The 21,891-nt window shown below is 44.8% G+C and overlaps 1 protein-coding gene across 14 annotated transcripts in view; it reads right to left on the reverse strand.

Annotated features, from left to right (window-relative positions):
- Window positions 1-21,891, reverse strand: part of LOC132884940 (protein unc-80 homolog) — a 382,632-nt gene that overhangs the window by 108,679 nt on the left and 252,062 nt on the right. For all 14 annotated transcript variants that reach the window (XM_060919046.1, XM_060919045.1, XM_060919050.1 and 11 more), the window contains 9 exons: window positions 20,520-20,655; window positions 20,254-20,387; window positions 19,387-19,567; window positions 19,097-19,309; window positions 11,046-11,143; window positions 10,753-10,953; window positions 8,759-8,866; window positions 8,314-8,452; window positions 7,086-7,267 (listed from right to left, as the gene is read on the reverse strand). In XM_060919046.1, coding sequence (XP_060775029.1) covers window positions 7,086-7,267; window positions 8,314-8,452; window positions 8,759-8,866; window positions 10,753-10,953; window positions 11,046-11,143; window positions 19,097-19,309; window positions 19,387-19,567; window positions 20,254-20,387; window positions 20,520-20,655 — 1,392 coding nt within the window. The remainder of the gene's footprint in view (window positions 1-7,085; window positions 7,268-8,313; window positions 8,453-8,758; window positions 8,867-10,752; window positions 10,954-11,045; window positions 11,144-19,096; window positions 19,310-19,386; window positions 19,568-20,253; window positions 20,388-20,519; window positions 20,656-21,891) is intronic.

The following is a 21,891-nucleotide window of genomic DNA, read 5'->3' on the forward strand; positions in this document are numbered from 1 at the left end:
GAGTTTGAACATATCATCATCTACAGTGCATAATATCATCAAAAGATTCAGAGAATCTGGAAGAATCTCTGTGCGCAAGGGTCAAGGCCGGAAAACCATACTGGGTGCCCGTGATCTTCGGGCCCTTAGACGGCACTGCATCACATACAGGCATGCTTCTGTATTGGAAATCACAAAATGGGCTCAGGAATATTTCCAGAGAACATTATCTGTGAACACAATTCACCACGCCATCCGCCGTTGCCAGCTAAAACTCTATAGTTCAAAGAAGAAGCCGTATCTAAACATGATCCAGAAGCGCAGACGACTTCTCTGGGCCAAGGCTCATTTAAAATGGACTGTGGCAAAGTGGAAACTGTTCTGTGGTCAGACGAATCAAAATTTGAAGTTCTTTATGGAAATCAGGGACGCCGTGTCATTCGGACTAAAGAGGAGAAGGACGACCCAAGCTGTTATCAGCACTCAGTTCAGAAGCCTGCATCTCTGATGGTATGGGGTTGCATTAGTGCGTGTGGCATGGGCAGCTTACACATCTGGAAAGACACCATCAATGCTGAAAGGTATATCCAGGTTCTAGAGCAACATATGCTCCCAACCAGACGACATCTCTTTCAGGGAAGACCTTGCATTTTCCAACATGACAATGCCAAACCACATACTGCATCAATTACAGCACCATGGCTGCATAGAAGAAGGGTCCGGGTACTGAACTGGCCAGCCTGCAGTCCAGATCTTTCACCCATAGAAAACACTTGGCGCATCATAAAATGGAAGCTACGACAAAAAAGACCTAAGACAGTTGAGCAACTAGAATCCTACATTAGACAAGAATGGGTTAACATTCCTATCCCTAAACTTGAGCAACTTGTCTCCTCAGTCCCCAGACATTTACAGACTGTTGTAAAGAGAAAAGGGGATGTCTCACAGTGGTAAACATGGCCTTGTCCCAACTTTTTTGAGATGTGTTGTTGCCATGAAATTTAAAATCACCTAATTTTTCTCTTTAAATGATACTGTGGCAGCGGGGGTGTGGTCAAGCGTCGGTCTGTGATCGGAGGGCGGAGTCAGGGAAGGTGAGTGGCAGAATCACTACACCTGAGGTCGATTAACGTGTGTTTGTGTGTCTTCCCCAGTAACCGCGCCCTATTTAAGGAGAGAGCGAGAGCAGAGGGGAGCTTTCTCCCCAACCAGACGACTTGTGTGTGTGTGTGTGTGTGTGTGTGTGTGTGTGTGTGTGTGTGTGTGTGTGTGTGTGCGTGGCTGGGAGAGTTGATTTAGAACTGAAAAGTGCTAAATAAACGAATTTTGGAACTTGAAATCTGGCCTGCCGTCTTTCTGTGCTCCTCCCACTCTTACAAACTGCCACAGTGGTGCTGAAACCCGGGACCGAGCACAGGAAAAGAACAGCCCCATGGAGTCCTCCCCCTTCACAGACCTGGTCCACGCCCTCGCCACGGCCCAGCAGAGCCAGCACCAGGCGCTAATCACCCTCCGGAAGGAGCAAGAGCACCGGTTCGAGGCCCTGGTGTTGGCACAGCAGGAAGATCGACAGGCATTCCGGCACCTCCTCATGTCGGCGGGGTCCACCACCTCCGCCGCGGGCTCTTCTCCCCTCACCCTACCTAAGATGGGCCCGCATGACGACCCTGAGACCTTCCTCACACTCTTCGAGCAGGCAGCAGAGGCCTCGGGCTGTCCGGTGGAACAGCGCGTGGAGCGCCTCCTTCCCCTGCTAATGGGTGAGGCACAACTGGCCATGCTACAGCTACCCGCTGACCGCCGGCTGGCCTACGCAGACCTTCGCCGGGTCGTCCTCCAGTGGGTGGGGCGCACCCCCCAACAGCAGCGACAGCACTTCTGCGCTCTGCGTCTGGAGGAAGTCGGCCAGCCGTTCGCATTTGGCCAGCAGCTCCGGGACGCCTGCTGGCGGTGGTTGAGGGCCGACAACCGCAACGCCAACGGAATCATCGATCAGGTGGTGCTGGAGCAGTTCATCGCCCGCCTACCCGAGGGGACCGCGGAGTGGGTCCAGTGCCACCACCCGGCGTCGCTGGATTAGGCCATCGAGTTGGCGGAGGACCATTTGGTGGCTGTTCTGACGGCAGGACAGCGGACATCCTCTTCTTCCCTCTCCTCTCTCTCTCTCTCTCCCTCTCCCCTCCTGTGTCTCGTCCTCGCCCTGTTCCCCCACCGCGGAGGCAGGGGCCGGCCCCACCCCAGCTGGCCGTCACACCTGCGGTGCCCTCCCGTTTTTCCCTTCTGTGTCTGTCTCTTCCCCCTCCCAGGTGAGTGAGCCCCAGAGCGCCAGTGCAGAGAGGAAGCTCAGGCCGGTTTGCTGGCACTGCAGGGAGCTGGGCCACCTCCAACAGCAGTGCTTGGTAATGGAAGTGGGCACGGTGGTTTGTATCCCTGACGCGCCAGGAGCCGCCCTCGATCGGACCGGAGTGTATCGCATACCGGTGAGTATCCAAGGGGATACATATCAGGCGTTGGTGGACTCTGGCTGTAATCAGACCTCAATTCACCAAAGCCTGGTGCAAGATGAGGCATTGGGGGGATCACAGGGGGTGAAGGTGTTGTGTGTGCACGGGGATGTTCACAGCTACCCTTTAGTGTCGGTCCACATTTTTTTCGGAGGGGAAAAATTTAGAGTAAAGGCGGCGGTTAATCCTCGCCTCACCCACTCGATAAATTTGGGGACGGATTGGCCGGGATTCGGGGAGTTAATGAGCCATTTAATGAAGAGTGGGTCCTGCCGTAGTTCAGCAGGGGGAGGTCCTGGTGTCGCATTGGTGGGAGCAGCTGTCACAGAGCCGTCTACGTCATCTCCGCGTCAGAGTGAGGAGCCACAGGCTCCTCCTCCCTCTCTCGGGGAATCCCTCGCGGATTTTCCGTTAGAGCAATCGCGAGACGAGACTCTGTGACATGCGTTTGACCAAGTGAGAGTAATCGATGGTCAAACGCTCCAGCCAAGTGCCACCCCGTCCTTCCCCTATTTTTCTATTATGAAGGATAGGTTACACCGAGTGACGCAGGACACTCAGACTAAAAAGCAAGTCACACAGCTTTTGATTCCAAAGAGCTGCCGGGAATTGCTATTCCAGGCAGCTCACTTTAATCCCATGGCTGGGCACTTAGGGCAGGATAAAACACTAGCCCGACTAATGGCCCGGTTCTATTGGCCAGGGATTCTTGGCGATGTTCGTAGGTGGTGTATGGCATGCCGCGAATGCCAGTTAGTAAATCCAGCGTCCATTCCAAAAGCACCTTTGCGCCCCCTCCCATTAATCGAGACCCCGTTCGAAAGAATTGGGATGGATCTCGTCGGGCCATTAGATCGGTCAACACGAGGGTACCGCTTTATTTTAGTTCTGGTGGACTATGCAACACAATACCCAGAAGCAGTGCCTCTTCGCAATATCTCAGCTCGCAGTATTGCGGAAGCGCTCTTCCGCATCATCTCCCGAGTCGTAATCTCGAAAGAGATTCTGACTGACCAAGGCACCTCGTTTATGTCACGTACACTGAACGAACTGTATGGGTTATTAGGTATTAAGCCGATCCGCACCAGCGTGTATCACCCACAAACGGACGGTTTAGTTGAACGGTTCAATCGCACCCTCAAAAATATAATTAAAAAATTTGTAAGTGAGGACGCACGTAATTGTGATAAATGGCTCGAACCCTTGTTATTTGCAGTGCGAGAGGTCCCCCAAGCCTCCACGGGGTTCTCCCTGTTCGAATTGTTATATGGGCGTAAGCCGCACGGCATTCTAGATGTGCTGTGAGAAAATTGGGAGGAGGGACCTTCACCAAGTAAAAATGAAATTCAATACCTTATTGACCTGTGCGCAAAACTCCACACACTCACACACCTAACCCAGGAGAATTTGCGGCAGGCCCAAGAATGGCAAACCCGCTTGTACGACAGGGGTACGCACCTTAGGGAGTTCGCACCGGGAGATAAAGTACTCGTTCTGTTGCCCACATCGAGCTCTAAATTGATCGCCAAGTGGCAAGGACCCTTTGAGGTCACATGGCAAGTCAGGGACGTCGACTATGAGGTGAGGCGAATGGACAGGGGTGGGGTGCTACAGATTTACCACCTCAATCTGCTCAAATGCTGGAACAAGGAGATCCCCGTGGCTTTGGTGTTGGTGGTTCCGGAGAAGGCAGAGCTGGGGCCGGAGGTTCAAAAGGGAGCATTGGCATCGCGTACCTCTCCGGTCCCCTGTGGAGACCGCCTCTCCCCGACCCAACTCGTGGAGGTTGCCCAGTTGCAGACCAAGTTTTTGGACTTGTTCTCACCCCTGGCTGGCCACACAGACCTCATAGAGCACCACATTGAGATGCCCCCGGGGGTGGTAGTACGTAGCTGCCCTTACAGGCTACCCGAACACAAGAAAAAAGTGGTTTGGGAAGAACTCGAGGCCATGCTCGAAATGGGCATCATTGAGGAGTCCCACAGTGACTGGAGCAGCCCGGTGGTCTTGGTACCCAAGGCTGACAGGTTGGTCCAGTTCTGTGTAGACTATAGAAAAGTCAACGCGGTGTCTAAATTCGACGCATACCCAATGCCTCGTATTGATGAGTTGCTCGATCGACTAGGCACGCCTCGCTTTTACTCGACACTGGATTTGACAAAGGGTTATTGGCAGATCCCCTTGACTCCATTATCCCGAGAAAAAACGGCCTTTTCCACACCGTTCGGCTTACACCAGTTTGTCACACTTCCTTTTGGGCTGTTTGGGGCGCCCGCTACGTTCCAGCGGCTGATGGATAGGGTCCTCCGCTCCCACGCCACCTATGCGGCTGCGTACCTTGACGACATCATTATTTATAGTAATGACTGGCCGCGGCACCTACAACACCTGAGGGCCATCCTTAGGTCGCTGAGGCAGGTGGGTCTCACAGCCAACTCGAAGAAGTGTGCAATTGGGTGGGTGGAAGTACGGTATCTGGGCTTCCACTTGGGCAACGGGCAGGTGCATCCCCAAATTAACAAGACAGCAGCAATTGCGGCCTGCCCGAGGCCCAAGACCAAAAAGGGGGTGAGAGAGTTCCTGGGGCTGGCTGGCTACTATCGTAGGTTTATACCTAATTATTCGGATGTCACCAGCCCGCTGACTGAGCTCACTAAAAAGGGGGCACCAGATCCGGTCCAGTGGATGGAGCAATGCCAGCGGGCTTTCTCTGAGGTGAAGGCTGCACTGTGTGGGGGGCCACTATTATGCTCCCCTGACTTTTCTCTCCCCTTTATGTTACAGACAGATGCATTGGACAGAAGGCTGGGGGCCGTTTTGTCCCAGGAGGTGGAGGGGGAGGACCGTCCTGTGCTGTACATCAGCAGAAAGCTGTCGGTATGTGAGGGGCGCTACAGCACCATTGAAAAAGAGTGCCTCGCAATCAAGTGGGCAGTCCTCGCCCTTCGCTACTACCTGCTGGAATGCCCTTTCACCCTCTGTTCGGACCATGCGCCCCTCCAGTGGCTCCACCGCATGAAGGATGTCAGTGCGTGGATCACCCATTGGTATCTGGCACTCCGACCCTTTAACTTCAAGGTGATCCACAGGCTGGGGGCGCAGATGGTTGTGGCGGACTTCCTCTCCCGTCAAGGGGGGGGGAGTCGGCTGCAGGCCGGACAGCCGCCCGGCCTAAGTCGGGCGGTAGGGGTATGTGGCAGTGGGGGAGTGGTTAAGCGTCGGTCTGTGACCGGAGGGCAGAGTCAGGGAAGGTGAGTGGCAGAATCACTACACCTGAGGTCGATTAACGTGTGTTTGTGTGTCTTCCTCAGTGACCGCGCCCTATTTAAGGAGAGAGCGAGAGCAGAGGGGAGCTCTCTCCCCAACCAGACGACTTGTGTGTATGTGTGCGTGGCTGGGAGAGTTGATTTAGAACTGAAAAGTGCTAAATAAACGAGTTTTGGAACTTGAATTCTGGCCTGCCGTCTTTCTGTGCTCCTCCCACTCTTACGAACTGCCACAGATACATTTTCTCAGTTTAAACATTTGATATGTCATCTATGTTCTATTCTGAATAAAATATGGAATTTTGAAACTTCCACATCATTGCATTCCGTTTTTATTTACAATTTGTACTTTGTCCCAACTTTTTTGGAATCGGGGTTGTACTTTGCCCATACTCTTCCCCCAAACTTTCCCCTGGGTTCACTGCGACCCTGCAGCACGGCTGCGAGCTACCAAGCCCTGTGACCCGTGCGGCGGGTTGTGAGTGTGGGATTACAAAACTCGATCCATCATCTACCATCAACCTACACTGCAAAAAATTGAAAACTGAATTTGAGGAGAAAATTACTTAATACTAGTGAAATTATCTTGCATGGACAGATATTTTTACTTGAAAAGACATCTTAGAATAAGTTGGTTGCAATCTAGAATTAGGTTTAATAATCTTAGAATTGGTGTCTTGTATTCTTCTAGTAGGAAATGATAGATTGTTTCAACTATTTTCAAGATATTTTCACTGCATTCCGTTTTTATTTACAATTTGTACTTTGTCCCAACTTTTTTGGAATCAGGGTTGTATTTTGGTCTACAACATTTCTTTACATGTGCCTAAGACTTTTGCACAGTACTGTATATGCACTGAAATATATTAAATAACAAAAACAGAAATATATGATGGGTGGCACGGTGGTGTAGTGGTTAGTGCTGTTGCCTCACAGCAAGAAGGTCCGGGTTCAAGCCCCATGGCCGGTGAGGGCCTTTCTGTGCAGAGTTTGCATGTTCTCCCCGTGTCCGCGTGGGTTTCCTCCAGGTGCTCTGGTTTCCCCCACAGTCCAAACACATACAGGTTAGGTTAACTGGTGACTCTAAATTGACCATAGGTGTGAATGTGAGTGTGAATGGTTGTCTGTGTCTATGTGTCAGCCCTGTGATGACCTGGCGACTTGTCCAGGGTGTACCCCGCCTTTCGCCCGTAGTCAGCTGGGATAGGCTCCAGCTTGCCTGCGACCCTGTAGAACAGGATAAAGCGGCTAGAGAGAATGAAAGATGAGATGAGAAGTGTGTGATTACTTATTTCCCCTCACTATAAATGAGACTTGATATATCACTGACTAGTACCTTAAAGATCTGTTGTGCTCCCTCTTCCATGCGAGGCCACACCTGGTAGCGGAACCTCCAGACAGTGCAGAACTTAAGTACTGAGTTAATCCTTTGACTTGCTTCCTGGTGCTGAAACTCAGCCATCATCATTTCAGTTACAGCATCAGGAACCTTTACTGCACACAGCAGAAACATTGCCGCTGCAAGAGTGTGCATGAGAAAGACAGGGAAAGGGAGAGACAGGAAAAGCAATGAGACAGATTTAGGTAAGGATTACAGTAAATATTCAAGTCTAAAAATCATGAACGTTGTTCAAATAACTTCCCTAACACAACAGTTTTCAAACAATAGTTTCACAGTACATTGAGGCACAAAATTCTCCTGAGTTTGTCTGTCTCCATGTGGACAAGCCCCTCTGGGGTGTTCAAAGAGAGTTTTCTAGATTAAACAAATAAATCTCTGTTGCTTATCATCCAAATCAATATGACTTTGTTTACTTGTTTATGTGCATTTCTTGTTTTCTGGGTTAATTACATGCATAATTTCTAGTTTTCTGGGTTAATTATATGTATCTTTTCTACTGGACATAAGGACATGACAGACCTTTGATTATTTAAGAGAGAAGAGAATTTCCTTCAAACAAAATGATATCCTTAACTTTATATTTGACTGTCTTTAGAACTCAATTACCATGCATAATTATTGTTTTATTATATTTTATCTACAGCATGTACAAAAAGTCTCCATACATAGGGGAAATTAACAGTTTTTAGTAAAATGTAACTTTATTTACAAAACACCCTGTACATGATTGCCATTTCTTTGTAAACACACATAGTAATCTCCTATTTATGATGAACCCATTTTAACATATCTGATGTTATGCATGTACTTGCACTTTGAATGTGTTTCTTTAATTGTGCTGTAGCCATTTGGATGACTGCAATATGTTCTTCTTCTGGCAAAGGCATTATTAAAGGCTATCTGAAAACCAAAATATAATATAAACCTAGTCTGAAAATTTTTTAATTTGCTAAAAAAGTGTGCCCCCTATGTACCCGTATGGAGACTTTTGAGACACCCAGTAGAATATGTATACATGTTTATACTTATGCCTGAACAATTTGTATATTTTCGTCTACTGTATGTACTGATATATTTGTCCCTCTGTACAGCACCTGTGCATTCTAAAAATTTTAAAGGTATAATTATTATCGGTAGTAGTAATGTTACAGAAGAATCAGACCTGCAGCAGCAGCCATGTGCTCATCAACGCTGAGCAGCAGCTCCCACGCAGCTGGCTGGATGTCTCCATACATATCCTCTGTCAGGATGGGAGCTGCTTTTATAAGCAGGGACAGAGGTGCTGGTGACAGACTCATTACCTGCAAATGCAAAACATAACAGACATTTTTTGCATAGGAAATCTAATCAGTGGGTCTCTCTAGGTTAATGGATTTTCTAGGAGTAGGGTTTGTATACATTACAGCAGTAAACCACAGGTGACAACCATTAATTTAAATTTTCAGTCTAAACAGTGATGCATCTTTTATATGATCATTTTATCATTGGTATGCAGGTCTGATATCAGGGGTGTTTGGTAGAATTTCAATGTCATATTTAGAGACAGAACTGTTCATTTAAAAGTGCTATTGTTCTAAAAACTGCTTTTAGGAGCATACAAGCAACACCTGTGTGCGAATGTACTTCAGCATCCCTGTGTCTTTCTTCCCCTCTGCATTGCTGTCAGTTGGACGTCTCTTCATAGATGGAGTCCGCAGACATGACTTGTCCAAGCACTGAAAGAGAGCCATTAGATTTAGGCTATAAACCCTAAAACTATTCAGTATAAAAGAATAATTCTTTTGGTGACCAGTTATTTCTGTGTTTTACCCCTACATTAGGTTCATACTGTCAGCATGAAATACAACACTACTTCTAGTTCATCATGCAAAAAAAAAAAAACCCTGCTGTATCAAGTGTTAATTTATAGGCTGCCAACTAACTAATGTGGGTAAAACCCATATTGATAAATGAAGGCATTTGCATTGATTGTATGATAAGTTTCAGGAGTTTGGGGGTTTGGGGAGGCTCAAATTCATTCTCACTATTTTTCTGCACAGTCTTAATGATGTCCTGTGACTGATATTAGCGGTGTCCTTAGTTGTTTAGGTACTAAGGGCCCAGTCCCACAACACCGATAACTAACTACAGTATACCTATAACTACAACTATAACTATACATATGGTTGAATTTAGTTCCAGTCTGGAGCAGTGATACCACAACTATAATCCAAACTAATATTGGATGGTCCTGCCACTCAGGTAAATAAATTTACTTGGTTGTTGGTTTTTGGAGGAAAATGTAGCAGATGCATGCTGTCTACACAGTGGCTCACAGTGACAGTGAGGAAGAGCTGATTTTGATGCTCATCTTGCACAGAAGGCAAAGCTGAAAGAAGAAGAAAAGGAGAATCTGAGTGCATGAAGTCCTACAGCACAGAGAGAAGTTGGGAGAATTCCACTATCTTGTTCAGGAATTGTCTTCCCATGAAGACAAGTTTTTCCAATACATCCGAATGTCTGAGGTGCAGTTTCTGCAGATTTTCCACTTGGTGGAAGGAGATTTGACAAAACAAACCACCACATACAGAAGACCAATCAGTGTCATGGAAAGATTAGCTTTATTGGTCAGATAAGTATTTAATATTGTCATCAGACAAAAAATAAGATAATTCCAATGCACAAGTGTCCACTATACAGTATCAAAATAACAGGTGTATGTAGTTATAATAATATTTTACTGGTATCTTCTCCTCCATGATGCAACAAGGATGTACAAAGATGCCGAAGAAAAATATCATGTGCTCACACAACGTCACATTTAAACAATTACTTGGTTGGTCAGATATTTTATTGGATCAGGTCCAGACCTGGAAAAATCGCTCCAGAAGCGATCTCACCGATGCTGATAAACCCAGGCCTGGGCTGTAGGTATTGTTATTGGTCTGGTGTGACCACCAACCACATAAACTGCAGGGGACCAATTTATTTACAGTTATCGTTATTGTTGTAGTTATAGTTATCAGTATTGTGGGACAGGGCCTTAAATGTAGGTATATATTCAGTTTTGTGAACTTCAGTTAACCAACACATTTAGAATAACAATTTTGCCTGGGCTTAAACACTGAACAGTAGCTATAGGCTCAGTTTGGTAAATTCTACTGGTATAAAATCTCATCTCATCTCATTATCTCTAGCCGCTTTATCCTTCTACAGGGTCGCAGGCAAGCTGGAGCCTATCCCAGCTGACTACGGGCGAAAGGCGGGGTACACCCTGGACAAGTCACCAGGTCATCACAGGGCTGACACATAGACACAGACAACCATTCACACCCACATTCACACCTACGGTCAATTTAGAGTCACCAGTTAACCTAACCTGCATGTCTTTGGACTGTGGGGGAAACCGGAGCACCAGGAGGAAACCCACGCGGACACGGGGAGAACATGCAAACTCCACACAGAAAGGCCCTCGCCGGCCCCGGGGCTCGAACCCAGGACCTTCTTGCTGTGAGGCGACAGCGCTAACCACTACACCACCGTGCCGCCCTGGTATAAAATATTTTTAAAAATTTACATCAAAGTACTGTTGTGTTTAAAGGTATAAAGGTATTTTTTATACCTCTTTGCTCTTCTTGGCACGGGTGCTAACATTACTGCTGGAATTGTTCTCTCTCAAGCTATCAACAGTCTCTCCATAAAGCAGCTTGATGGCACGGACAAGGCGAGCACAGGAGCGGCTGTGGCGTTGGTAGCAGCGAGGGTGGCAATAGTCCACATGGGTGCAGATAAAACTTTGCTGGTTGCACAACAGGATCATGATCTGGAAGGGGATGAAATTAAGTACATGTTTATAACCACCCACCCACATACACACAAATCTGTGTGTGTGTGTGTGTGTGTGTGAGAACTTACATGTAGCCATGACATGTTGCGGTGGTAGTCGTCCACTCCGCTGGTACATCCGGGACCTTCTGGCTCAATGCTGGGCTCACTAGCACTCCAGGGGCTCCCTGAAAATGCAGATACAAGTTCACAACTCCTGTAAACAAGATTATGCAATACATTTAATGCTTGTTAAAGCGTTTTACCTCATTAATAAAAAAAAAAAAAAAACACTTCAACTTGAGCTTTTTTTTTTTTCCAAGCCTCAAGCTGTGCATGGCCCAAGACTTCTGAAGGACACCACAGTGCTTACAATGTGAGGGCCCCGAATCCCCTTGGTGTTTAAAAAATGTGAGCTGGTCATTACTGCCCTCAAACTCTTCAGCGCTTTCAGTGTGAGGGCTCACAGACCCTTTGATGTTTAAAATGTAACCTGACTACTAGGACCCTTTGGCCCCTCAGTGTTTACAGTGTGAGGGCCCTCAGGCTCCTTGGCATTTAAAGAGTGAACTGACCACTAGGGTCCCTGGACTCCTCCGTGCTTAAAGCTTGAGCTCACCGCTAAGGTCCTTAGGTACTTACAGTGTGAGTTGACCACTAGAGACCCCAGGGCCTAAAATTTAGCAGTCTAACTAGTTATGAGGCACAAACCTTAACTAGTTAGATGGCATTTGTTTGCAGATCATCTGTGTGAAAGGGGCAGGATAAGATAAAGGGATAGCTAGCTACAGAGAGTTGAATAAATGTTAAAGCATTATGTCATAGGCATGATGCTTAAAACAAAGCTACTAGCTAGCTAACTATTTGTGATATTAGTTCAAAACAACTATAAGTTCAAAACTACTATTAGTTCAAAACATGGGATGCTGTAACCATGGGAATAAAAACCTCATTGACAGCTTATTAGTTAGCCCAAATAAACAAGTGTGCGACATGCACATTGTTGTGTTGTTGCACACTAACACACTGTTTAATTGTTATCATTTAATATTGAGGTTTATGCTGTACGTAAAATTTATGTTTATATTTGTCAAATATCTGATGATAATTGTGGACATTTTTATATTCACTTGATAGAGCTTAACAACAATTCAGAAGGCAAGATTAAACAGAGCCAATATTATATGGAGTAAAAGTAACCAAATAGCTTCTTTTTGAAGTTATGTATAGAAGACAAAACTCTGACTTGTTTCTTCACGTGCAGCAGTAAAAGACCTCGGAGTGATTATTGACCCCAGTCTTTCATTCGAAACTCAAATTGATAACATCACCCGGATAGCTTTCTTTCATCTCAGAAATATTGCAAAGATAAGAAATTTAATGTTGCATGATGCAGAAAAACTAGTCCATGCTTTCGTTACCTCCAGGTTGGATTTTTGTAATGCCTTACTGTCTGGATGTTCCAATAAGTGCATAAACAAGCTCCAGTTAGTTCAAAATGCAGCAGCAAGAGTCCTTACTAGAACTAGAAAATATGACCACATCACGCCTGTCTTATCCACACTGCATTGGCTCCCAATCAAATTTCGTATTGATTATAAAATACTACTATTGACCTTTAAAGCACTAAATGGTCTCGCACCACAGTACCTGAGTGAACTTCTGCTCCTCTATGACCCGCCACGCCTACTTAGATCAAAAGGTGCAGGCTATCTGCTGGTACCTCATATAGTGAAGGCTACATCAGGGGGCAGAGCCTTTTCTTACAAAGCCCCACTGTTATGGAACAGCCTTCCAAGTAATGTTCGGGAATCAGACACAGTCTCAGCATTTAAGTCTAGGCTGAAAACATATCTGTTTAGTCAAGCCTTTTGTTAATGGTGTTTATGAGGTAAAGGAGTAGATCTGGAGGGTCCTCAGACATAGAGTGTTTTGGTAAACTGGGATGTATGGATGCTGTCAGTCCCCACTCGCTTGCTCACTCGAGTTTGTTGACGGTGTAGTGGCTGGCTGCTTTATGTCCCGGGGCTCCCTCATGCCTGTGTTACCTTCTGGCTCTCTCCTTTTAGTTATGCTGTCATAGTTAGAGCGTACTAGATCCCTTACCGACACATCTATTCAAACAGATAATGCCTGGAGTAATTGAACCGCTTCTAAAAATAATAAATTCTTCTCTTATGATTGGCTATGTACCCAAATCCTTTAAACTAGCAGTTATCAAACCCCTGATTAAAAAACCTGACCTTGATCCCTGTCAGCTGTCCAATTATCGGCCAATATCAAACCTCCCCTTTATCTCCAAGATCCTTGAAAAACTGTGGCACAGCAGTTATGCTCATATTTACATAGGAATAACATCCATGAAATGTATCAGTCAGGATTTAGACCTCATCATAGCACAGAGACAGCACTGGTTAAAGTAGTAAACGACCTACTGTTGGCGTCTGATCAGGGCTGTGTCTCGCTACTTGTGTTGCTTGACCTTAGTGCAGCGTTTGATACCATTGATCATTCCATTCGTCTGGATAGACTAGAAAATGTTGTGGGAGTTAAGGGAATGGCCCTCTCCTGGCTCAGGTCTTATCTAACTGATCGTTATCAGTAGGTTGATATAAATGGTGATATTTCTAGACGTACCGAGGTAAAGTTTGGTGTTCCACAAGGTTCTGTCTTGGGTCCACTGCTTTTTTCTCTATACATGTTACCTCTGGGCGATATTATTCGTAAACATTGTATTAGTTTCCACTGTTATGCTGATGACACACAGTTGTATGTCTCTGCAAAACCTGATGAGAGACACCAGCTTAATAGAATTGAGGAATGTGTTAAGGACATTAGACACTGGATGCTTATTAATTTCCTTCTGCTTAACTCTGACAAGACTGAAGTACTTGTGCTAGGACCACATACAGCTAGAAGTAAGTTTTCTGATTACACAGTGACTCTGGATGGCCTTTCTGTTTCTTCACGTGCAGCAGTAAAAGACCTCGGAGTGATTATTGACCCCAGTCTTTCATTCGAAACTCACATTGATAACATCACCCAGATAGCTTTCTTTCATCTCAGAAATATTGCAAAGATAAGAAATTTAATGTCATTGCATGATGCAGAAAAACTAGTCCATGCTTTCGTTACCTCCAGGTTGGATTATTGTAATGCTTTACTGTATGGATGTTCCAATAAGTGCATAAACAAGCTCCAGTTAGTTCAAAATGCAGCAGCAAGAGTCCTTACTAGAACTAGAAAATATGACCACATCACGCCTGTCTTATCCACACTGCATTGGCTCCCAATCAAATTTCGTATTGATTATAAAATACTACTATTGACCTTTAAAGCACTAAATGGTCTCGCACCACAGTACCTGAGTGAACTTCTGCTCCTCTATGACCCGCCACGCCTACTTAGATCAAAAGGTGCAGGCTATCTGCTGGTACCTCGTATAGTGAAGGCTACATCAGGGGGCAGAGCCTTTTCTTACAAAGCCCCACTGTTATGGAACAGCCTTCCAAGTAATGTTCGGGAATCAGACACAGTCTCAGCATTTAAGTCTAGGCTGAAAACATATCTGTTTAGTCAAGCCTTTTGTTAATGGTGTTTATGAGGTAAAGGAGTAGATCTGGAGGATCCTCAGACATAGAGTGTTTTGGTAAACTGGGATGTATGGATGCTGTCAGTCCCCACTCGCTTGCTCACTCGAGTTTGTTGACAGTGTAGTGGCTGGCTGCTTTATGTCCCGGGGCTCCCTCATGCCTGTGTTACCTTCTGGCTCTCTCCTTTTAGTTATGCTGTCATAGTTAGTTGCCGGAGTCCCTGCTTGTACTCGGTGCAATATGTATACTGTTCCTACTTATTCAGGTGACATTGGGCATACCTAACCACCTGTGTTTTCTTTCCCTCCCCCCCACCCCAAATCTGTCCCTCTGAGTTACATGGAGTCAACAGGAAATCTTTTGGTGGAGACGGTGGAGACCTCGACTGGCTATCGTAGCCTGCAGGGAATCGGCCGTCAGACATTCTGTCGCATGTCCCAGACCCGGTGAAATGTAACTGTCTTGGCCAGCCCTAAGGGTCCCATCTGCATCTCATCATTGCTGAGGAGTGTGCTCCCATCACCCAATCAAGCATCCAGCCAGAGCAGGTCATGATATTTTTTACCATGTTAACATGCCATTGTGTGTTATGCCTGATGTAAAGACTCTCGTCTCTGCGAGCCTACCACACAGATTTAATACTTGTCATTTTTAGGGCATACCTAACAACGTGTTTTCTTTCTCTCTCTCTTCCCCCCCCATCTGTCCCTCTGAGTTACATGTTGATCCTGGGATTGAGATGGTGGCCTCTTCTGCCCCTCGGACCTGCTTGATCCATCCTGGTGCCCTGTGTCTGGTCGGAGTTTTATCGCCCCACTCCTGTGAAGGACGGCCCCATGAGGACAGTTGAGGGTTATACCTGTTAAAACTGTTAATATTATAGTCAGGCTGTCTGTTGTTGCCCAAATGAGGATGGGTTCCCTTTTGAGTCTGGTTCCTCTTGAGGTTTCTTCCTCATGTCGTCTGAGGGAGTTTTTCCTTGCCACCGTCGCCACAGGCTTGCTCATTGGGGATAGATTAGGGATAAAATTAGCTCATGTTTTAAGTCGTTCAAATTCTGTAAAGCTGCTTTGCGACAATGTTTATTGATAAAAGCGCTGTACAAATAAACTTGATTTGATTTGATTTGATAGTTAGTTGCCGGAGTCCCTGCTTGTACTCGGTGCAATATGTATACTACTCCTACTTATTCAGGTGACATTGGGCATACCTAACAACCTGTGTTTTCTTTCCCTCCCCCCCACCCCAAATCTGTCCCTCTGAGTTACATGGAGTCAACAGGAAATCTTTTGGTGGAGAGGGTGGAGACCTCGACTGGCTATCGTAGCCTGCAGGGAATCGGCCGTCAGACATTCTGTCGCATGTCCCAGACCCGGTGAAATGTAACTGAATTGTCTTGGCCAGCCCTAAGGGTCCCATCTGCATCTCATCATTGCTGAGGAGTGTGCTCCCATCACCCAATCAAGCATCCAGCCAGAGCAGGTCATGATATATTTTTTACCATATTAACATGCCATTGTTGTGTGTTATGCCTGATGTAAAGACTCTCGTCTCTGCGAGCCTACCACACAGATTTAATACTTGTCATTTTTAGGGCATACCTAACAACCTGTGTTTTCTTTCTCTCTTTCTTCCCCCCCCAATTTGTCCCTCTGAGTTACATGTTGATCCTGGGATTGAGATGCTGGCCTCTTCTGCCCCTCGGACCTGCTTGATCCATCCTGGTGCCCTGTGTCTGGTCAGAGTTTTATTGCGCCGCTCCTGTGAAGGACGGCCCCATGAGGACAGTTGAGGGTTATACCTGTTAAAACTGTTAATATTATAGTCAGGCTGTCTGTTGTTGCCCAAATGAGGATGGGTTCCCTTTTGAGTCTGGTTCCTCTCGAGGTTTCTTCCTCATGTCGTCTGAGGGAGTTTTTCCTTGCCACCATCACCACAGGCTTGCTCATTGGGGATAGATTAGGGATAAAATTAGCTCATGTTTTAAGTCGTTCAAATTCTGTAAAGCTGCTTTGCGACAATGTTTATTGTTAAAAGCGCTATACAAATAAACTTGATTTGATTTGATTTGACTTAAAATAGGGTTTCAAGCCACACCCAACTATGGATTTCTGGATCTAAACTTTTTTCTCAATGGAGAAAATGAGAGTAGGCAGACACCAGGTCCCTGTTGTCAGAATGACCATGCCCCCTTTGGGGTGAAAACAAGTGCTGTAAAAGTGCCAGCACCAAATTGGAAAAAACTAGTGGCACCTGTGGTGATTTTATATGCATATGTAACCACACACTCAGTAATGTAATCACACATTACTGAGTGTGTGGTTACATATGCATATAAACAACAGTGTGAAGTAATGTTTGACCCCTCACACCCTCACTATGGACTGTTCTCCCTCCTGGCCTCTGGAAAGAGGTTCCGCAGCATTCGGTGCAAGACTACCAGGTTCTATAACAGCTTTTCCCCCCAGGTCACTGGACTCCTGAACTCCAAATCCAAACTCTAAACTTCTGTTTATACTTGAACAATTCCTAATTCCACAGGTCACTTTATACTATTGCACTTTATAATATTTTTGCTGCTGCATAATTTAATACACTTTCATATATAATTCTGTGCTGAGCCAATTTGCAATGAAATTTCGTTCTGTGTACACTTTTTGCATACTGAATGACAATAAAGTTTGTCTAAGTCTAAGACACATACAGTAATTTGTTTTATGTTAATTGTATTATGATTCAAAGCCAATCACGTTGATTTTCAGTAAAGAGTAAATGAAGTTAATTATACTTAAAAATAAATTACAAATAGGTTAGTTAAAACATTACATTATTATAGAACTTTGACTCGTGTGTTAAATCAGAATAAAGTCTTGTTTAGATGAATATATTTTTAGTTAGCTCAGCATGGCCTTGGAAATATTGGTGGAGCAAGACCTGAATGTATCTTTTTAAAAATCACGTCAGTGCCATGCTTGAAATATTGGTGGAGACAAACTTGAAACTTAGAGGGTTTATATGGTCCAATAGAAAATATTGGTGGAAATGAGGTCTTTTATGTTGAGATGTGTGAACCAATCAGAATTCATTATACTTATTAAACTTTATGTTAAAACACTATAAAAATGAATGATTTGTGACTTGGAGTCAGATCACTCTGCAGACTGACTCAGCTTTTGTTAAAGGGGTACCAAATATAATATATACAGTTGCTGATGTGACAAAGTAACATATTCTTAAGTATTCTATCAAATTTATATACTAGAAAACAACGAAATATCTTGGTAATTGTAAATATAATACTTTATACGCTAAACCGCACAAGAGTCGCCATTTTTAAAAGACCGTGACGTCAGCGCTACCCACTGCACTAGCGGAACTCTCCGAAATAGAGGAGATAAGCGTGTAATCATGGCGTTGGGCGCATCAAGTGAAAGCGACAGCTCTGTCGAAACATACGAAGAGATCCCACAAGACACACTGCAAGCAGGCTATGGCTTAGAAGGGTACTAGTTTGAACCTAGGAGAGGTACTCTCAACTCCGGTGATGAAATAAGAGAAGAAAGCTCGGATGACGGCGAGGATGAGACTGATGCTGACCATGGGCATGGCGAGTGTGGGGTTAGAGCGTCTGCGTGCAGGTGACACGGCATGGTGCTCGTGCGGAAAATGTAACGTGGAGTTGCTCACGAGTCCAGCAGAATTTATTTGCTGCAATGAGATAGGCGCCACCTGTGGACTTGCGAAATCGTCGCAAGAGGCAGAAACAGGTATTTCACACGTGCTATTCCCAACCTTAATGAGCCAACACAACTGGGCACATACATACGTCATGAGTGTTATGCAGAGAAAATGAACGTGCATTCTGATTGGATAAAATTAATATCATGGCGGGCTGTTCAAACTGCGGAAATAGTTTGCTCGAGCTACTTTCAAAACACTATAACTTTCCAACCTTAGAACAAAAAACTTTTGTAAGTCTTGAATAAGGTTCATTAATGTGTGTTTTATTGTTATATTTACTCTATATATTGCCCTCTGTTCCCCTTTAACTGATTTAATAAAAGTCTAAACATTTCTGCAAACTCTTGGAATTTGAATTATTTTGCTTGGGAGAGTTTCCATGACACACCATGCCTAAAAGCTGCATTTGCTTGTCAAATAATAAAAAAAAAGTTTACGACTTTCTTTACTTCCCCAAAGACCAAAGGACAGCAAAAGAAGAGCTCTGTGGCTTCAGGCCATCCACAGAGAGGATGAAAATGGTAAACTCAGACCTTGTCAGACAGCTAAATTTTGATGATCCAGTGGATGATTTTGCAAGGAGGAGGGCAATATTATATAATATAGGAAAGTGTGTGTGTGTTGGGGCGGGGGGGGGGGGGGGGGAGAAATGGGATGTGCACAGGAGAAATGGGATGGAGTCCTCCACAAAGTTTTACACTGGAACATCATTATTTTTAGGCAAGTAAAACACAAATAACTTAGTCATGACCATTTGCAACTGTGCAACTCAGTAGCAACTCAGACATAACAAGGAACCTTTCTCACCAATATCAGTGACCGTGTCTCTGCTCTGAGACAGCAGACGATCAGACTCTGCATCATTCTCAGACTCAGAGTCCTGCCGAGACATCTTGGTGCTTTTTAGACTGCCAGCTCTGCGGATAGAGGACAGAGAACCACCTTTCTTCACCTTGAAACTCCTTGCCCCTTTAATCTGCAGCAGTCTAGAACCTCCAATGCGGATCTTCCTGGTGGGAGCTGAAGAGTGCAACTGAGAATCAAATGTATGTCAGTGAAAAAACATGACAGATTCATCAGCACAAAACAAATCATACCCAGGGGTTCTTGAGATGATTTCTTTTCATCACATGCTGTGTCAGACTTCAAAGTGTGACTGCTGCTGTTCAGGGAATCATGGCCATCCTCATCATCTAATATTCCAGCAAAGCTGATCTTCCTCTCATAGCGATGGCGACCCAGCTCTGGGTCCAGACGCAGCCGGTAACTTTCTAAATCCTATAATATTTGGACAGTTTGGGCACATTTGTGAGCTCATGATGATACACTATATAGCTAAAAGTATGTGGACACCTGACCAATCACACCCATGTGATTTAGTTCCCCTTTGCAATTATAATAACCTCCACTTTTGTGGGAAGGCTTTCCATTAGATTTTGTAGCTGTGAGGATTTGCCCATTCAACCACAAGAGCGTTAGTGAGGTCAGGCACTCATGTTGGGGTGAGGAGCCCTGACATGTCATTCCAGTTCATCCCAAAAGTGTTCAGTGGGGTTGTGGTTCAGGGTCTGTGCAGACCACTCGAGTTCTTCCACTCCAACCTTGGCAAAACATGTCTTTCTTGGACCTCACTTTGTGCACAGGGGCATGGTCATGCTGGAACATGTTTGGGCCCCTTCCTTCCAATGATAAGAAATCTTAATGCTACAGCATACAAAGGCAATTGTGCATATTCTAGCCAATTGTGTGCTTCCAACTTTGTCGCAAAAGTTTGGAAAAGGCCTGCATATGGGTGTGATGGTCTGGTGTCCAGAAACCTTTGGCAATATAGTGCATTACATGAAAGATTGACTTCCTAACTTTTTTACTCTAACCCTCTTCTGGTGTGGGTGAAAATATCATTAACCTCTATAGTTACAGTAAATCCAGTCAGTCATAACTGAAGAACAAATACACATTCTGACCACTAGGGGCTCTGTGCGTGGGCGTGGAAGGCAGGGAAAAGTCTCTCTCAGGAAGGTAGTGATCTCTAAAAGCAGCTGACAAGCAGACATCTTAAGAGCAAAGGGACAGCTGCATTTGGTGGGGTTTACAGTACCTGTGAAAATATGAAATACACAAATCCGTCTCTATTAAATAGAGAGACATAGAAATACCATGCATGATCCATAACATGATCTTTTTTCGAAGTGATGTTATACGGTAACTTTATCCATATTGCCTCTCTTACTGTCATCCAGGAAGTCTTCCTCTTCATCCTCTTTCCTCGCTCTCCGTTTGCTCTCCTCGTCATAAATAAAGCCCAGGATGTTTGCTGGACTCTCGCTATCTGAGTGACATAGCTCACTCAGACGAGTGCCAATCGCCTTTGGGAGAAAACATGACAGAGTTTAAGGCAAACATTAAATCTTAAAAAGTTCGATGCTTATTGTAGGATCGTGTCTAAATAGATCAATTTGCTTTAGGCAAAGAAAATCAAACTAGACCTGATACTGAATATTAGAATCAGGGTCACGACTTACCTAAAAACACCAGATTCATTTTTTTCAGTCTGATCCATTGACATATTTTATGTCATGAATGTGTGCTATTTTCACTGACCTGATACATGTTTTGTTAATAAACACAAGATAGAAATTCTCTTAAAGATGCTATGTGTAAGAATTTATAAGAATTTAAGTTTGAAACATTAAAAAAATTAAAGGTGCTGACTGCAAAATTTAATTCTGGGCAAAATGTTCTATGGCTATAACTGCTGGAGTTTTGAGATGTCGTGATGCTGCACACACCGTGTACCCTATCTGCCACTGTTTTGCAGAGATAAAATGCGTCCCGCATGCCACGATTCCAAAAATTGCCGAAGCAAGCGAGCAGCAATATCATGTGACCACCATGGAATGTGTTTAACCCATTTGAACCAAAACAAGTGGGCGTGGACAAACATGGTGGACTCTGTGCTCCCATGAGCTAAAAGTGCAAGCTAAAAGCCAGCAGAAAAGAAAAGGAAAGCCTATCTAGTGAATGCAACTGCAAGAAAGAGCAAGGTTAGATGACATCATTTTTCTGGACAGATAACCAAATCATTCTAGCTAGCACTTAGCTATCTTAGCCTTAGCATGCATGGGCTCGATTCCATGGTAGAGAGTATGGTGTTATAGGGGCCTTTCATGTAACAGCATAGTAGCCGCAGATTTGTTTATCTGTCCAAACACCCTACTGGGAGCTTTGTGTTTGACAACAACCGGCACAAATGTAAACGAGTGATTGTAAGCCCAATTCAGTACATTCAGTACAGACAGATAAACTTGTCGAAGTTACATCTAAAAGAACAATGCCAGAGACCTGTAGTGCTTTTGGATGCATTAACAGACGTGGAGATAAGCCTGGTTTAACTTTTCATTGCTTCCCAGGAAACCTAGAAAGACAAAAAATGGCGAGCTGCAGTTAAACAGGAAGCCTGGATGCCAACAAAGCATTCCCATGTGTGTGGAGAACATTTTATATCTGTGCAACATTAAAATGTGTATCTAGATGTGGGATTTGGATGTGATATATTTTATTAGACCTCATGCTTGGCTCGACTAGCAGCATGTTTGTACATT

Source organism: Neoarius graeffei, chromosome 4, assembly GCF_027579695.1.
Source record: "Neoarius graeffei isolate fNeoGra1 chromosome 4, fNeoGra1.pri, whole genome shotgun sequence".
Lineage (NCBI taxonomy): Eukaryota > Metazoa > Chordata > Actinopteri > Siluriformes > Ariidae > Neoarius > Neoarius graeffei.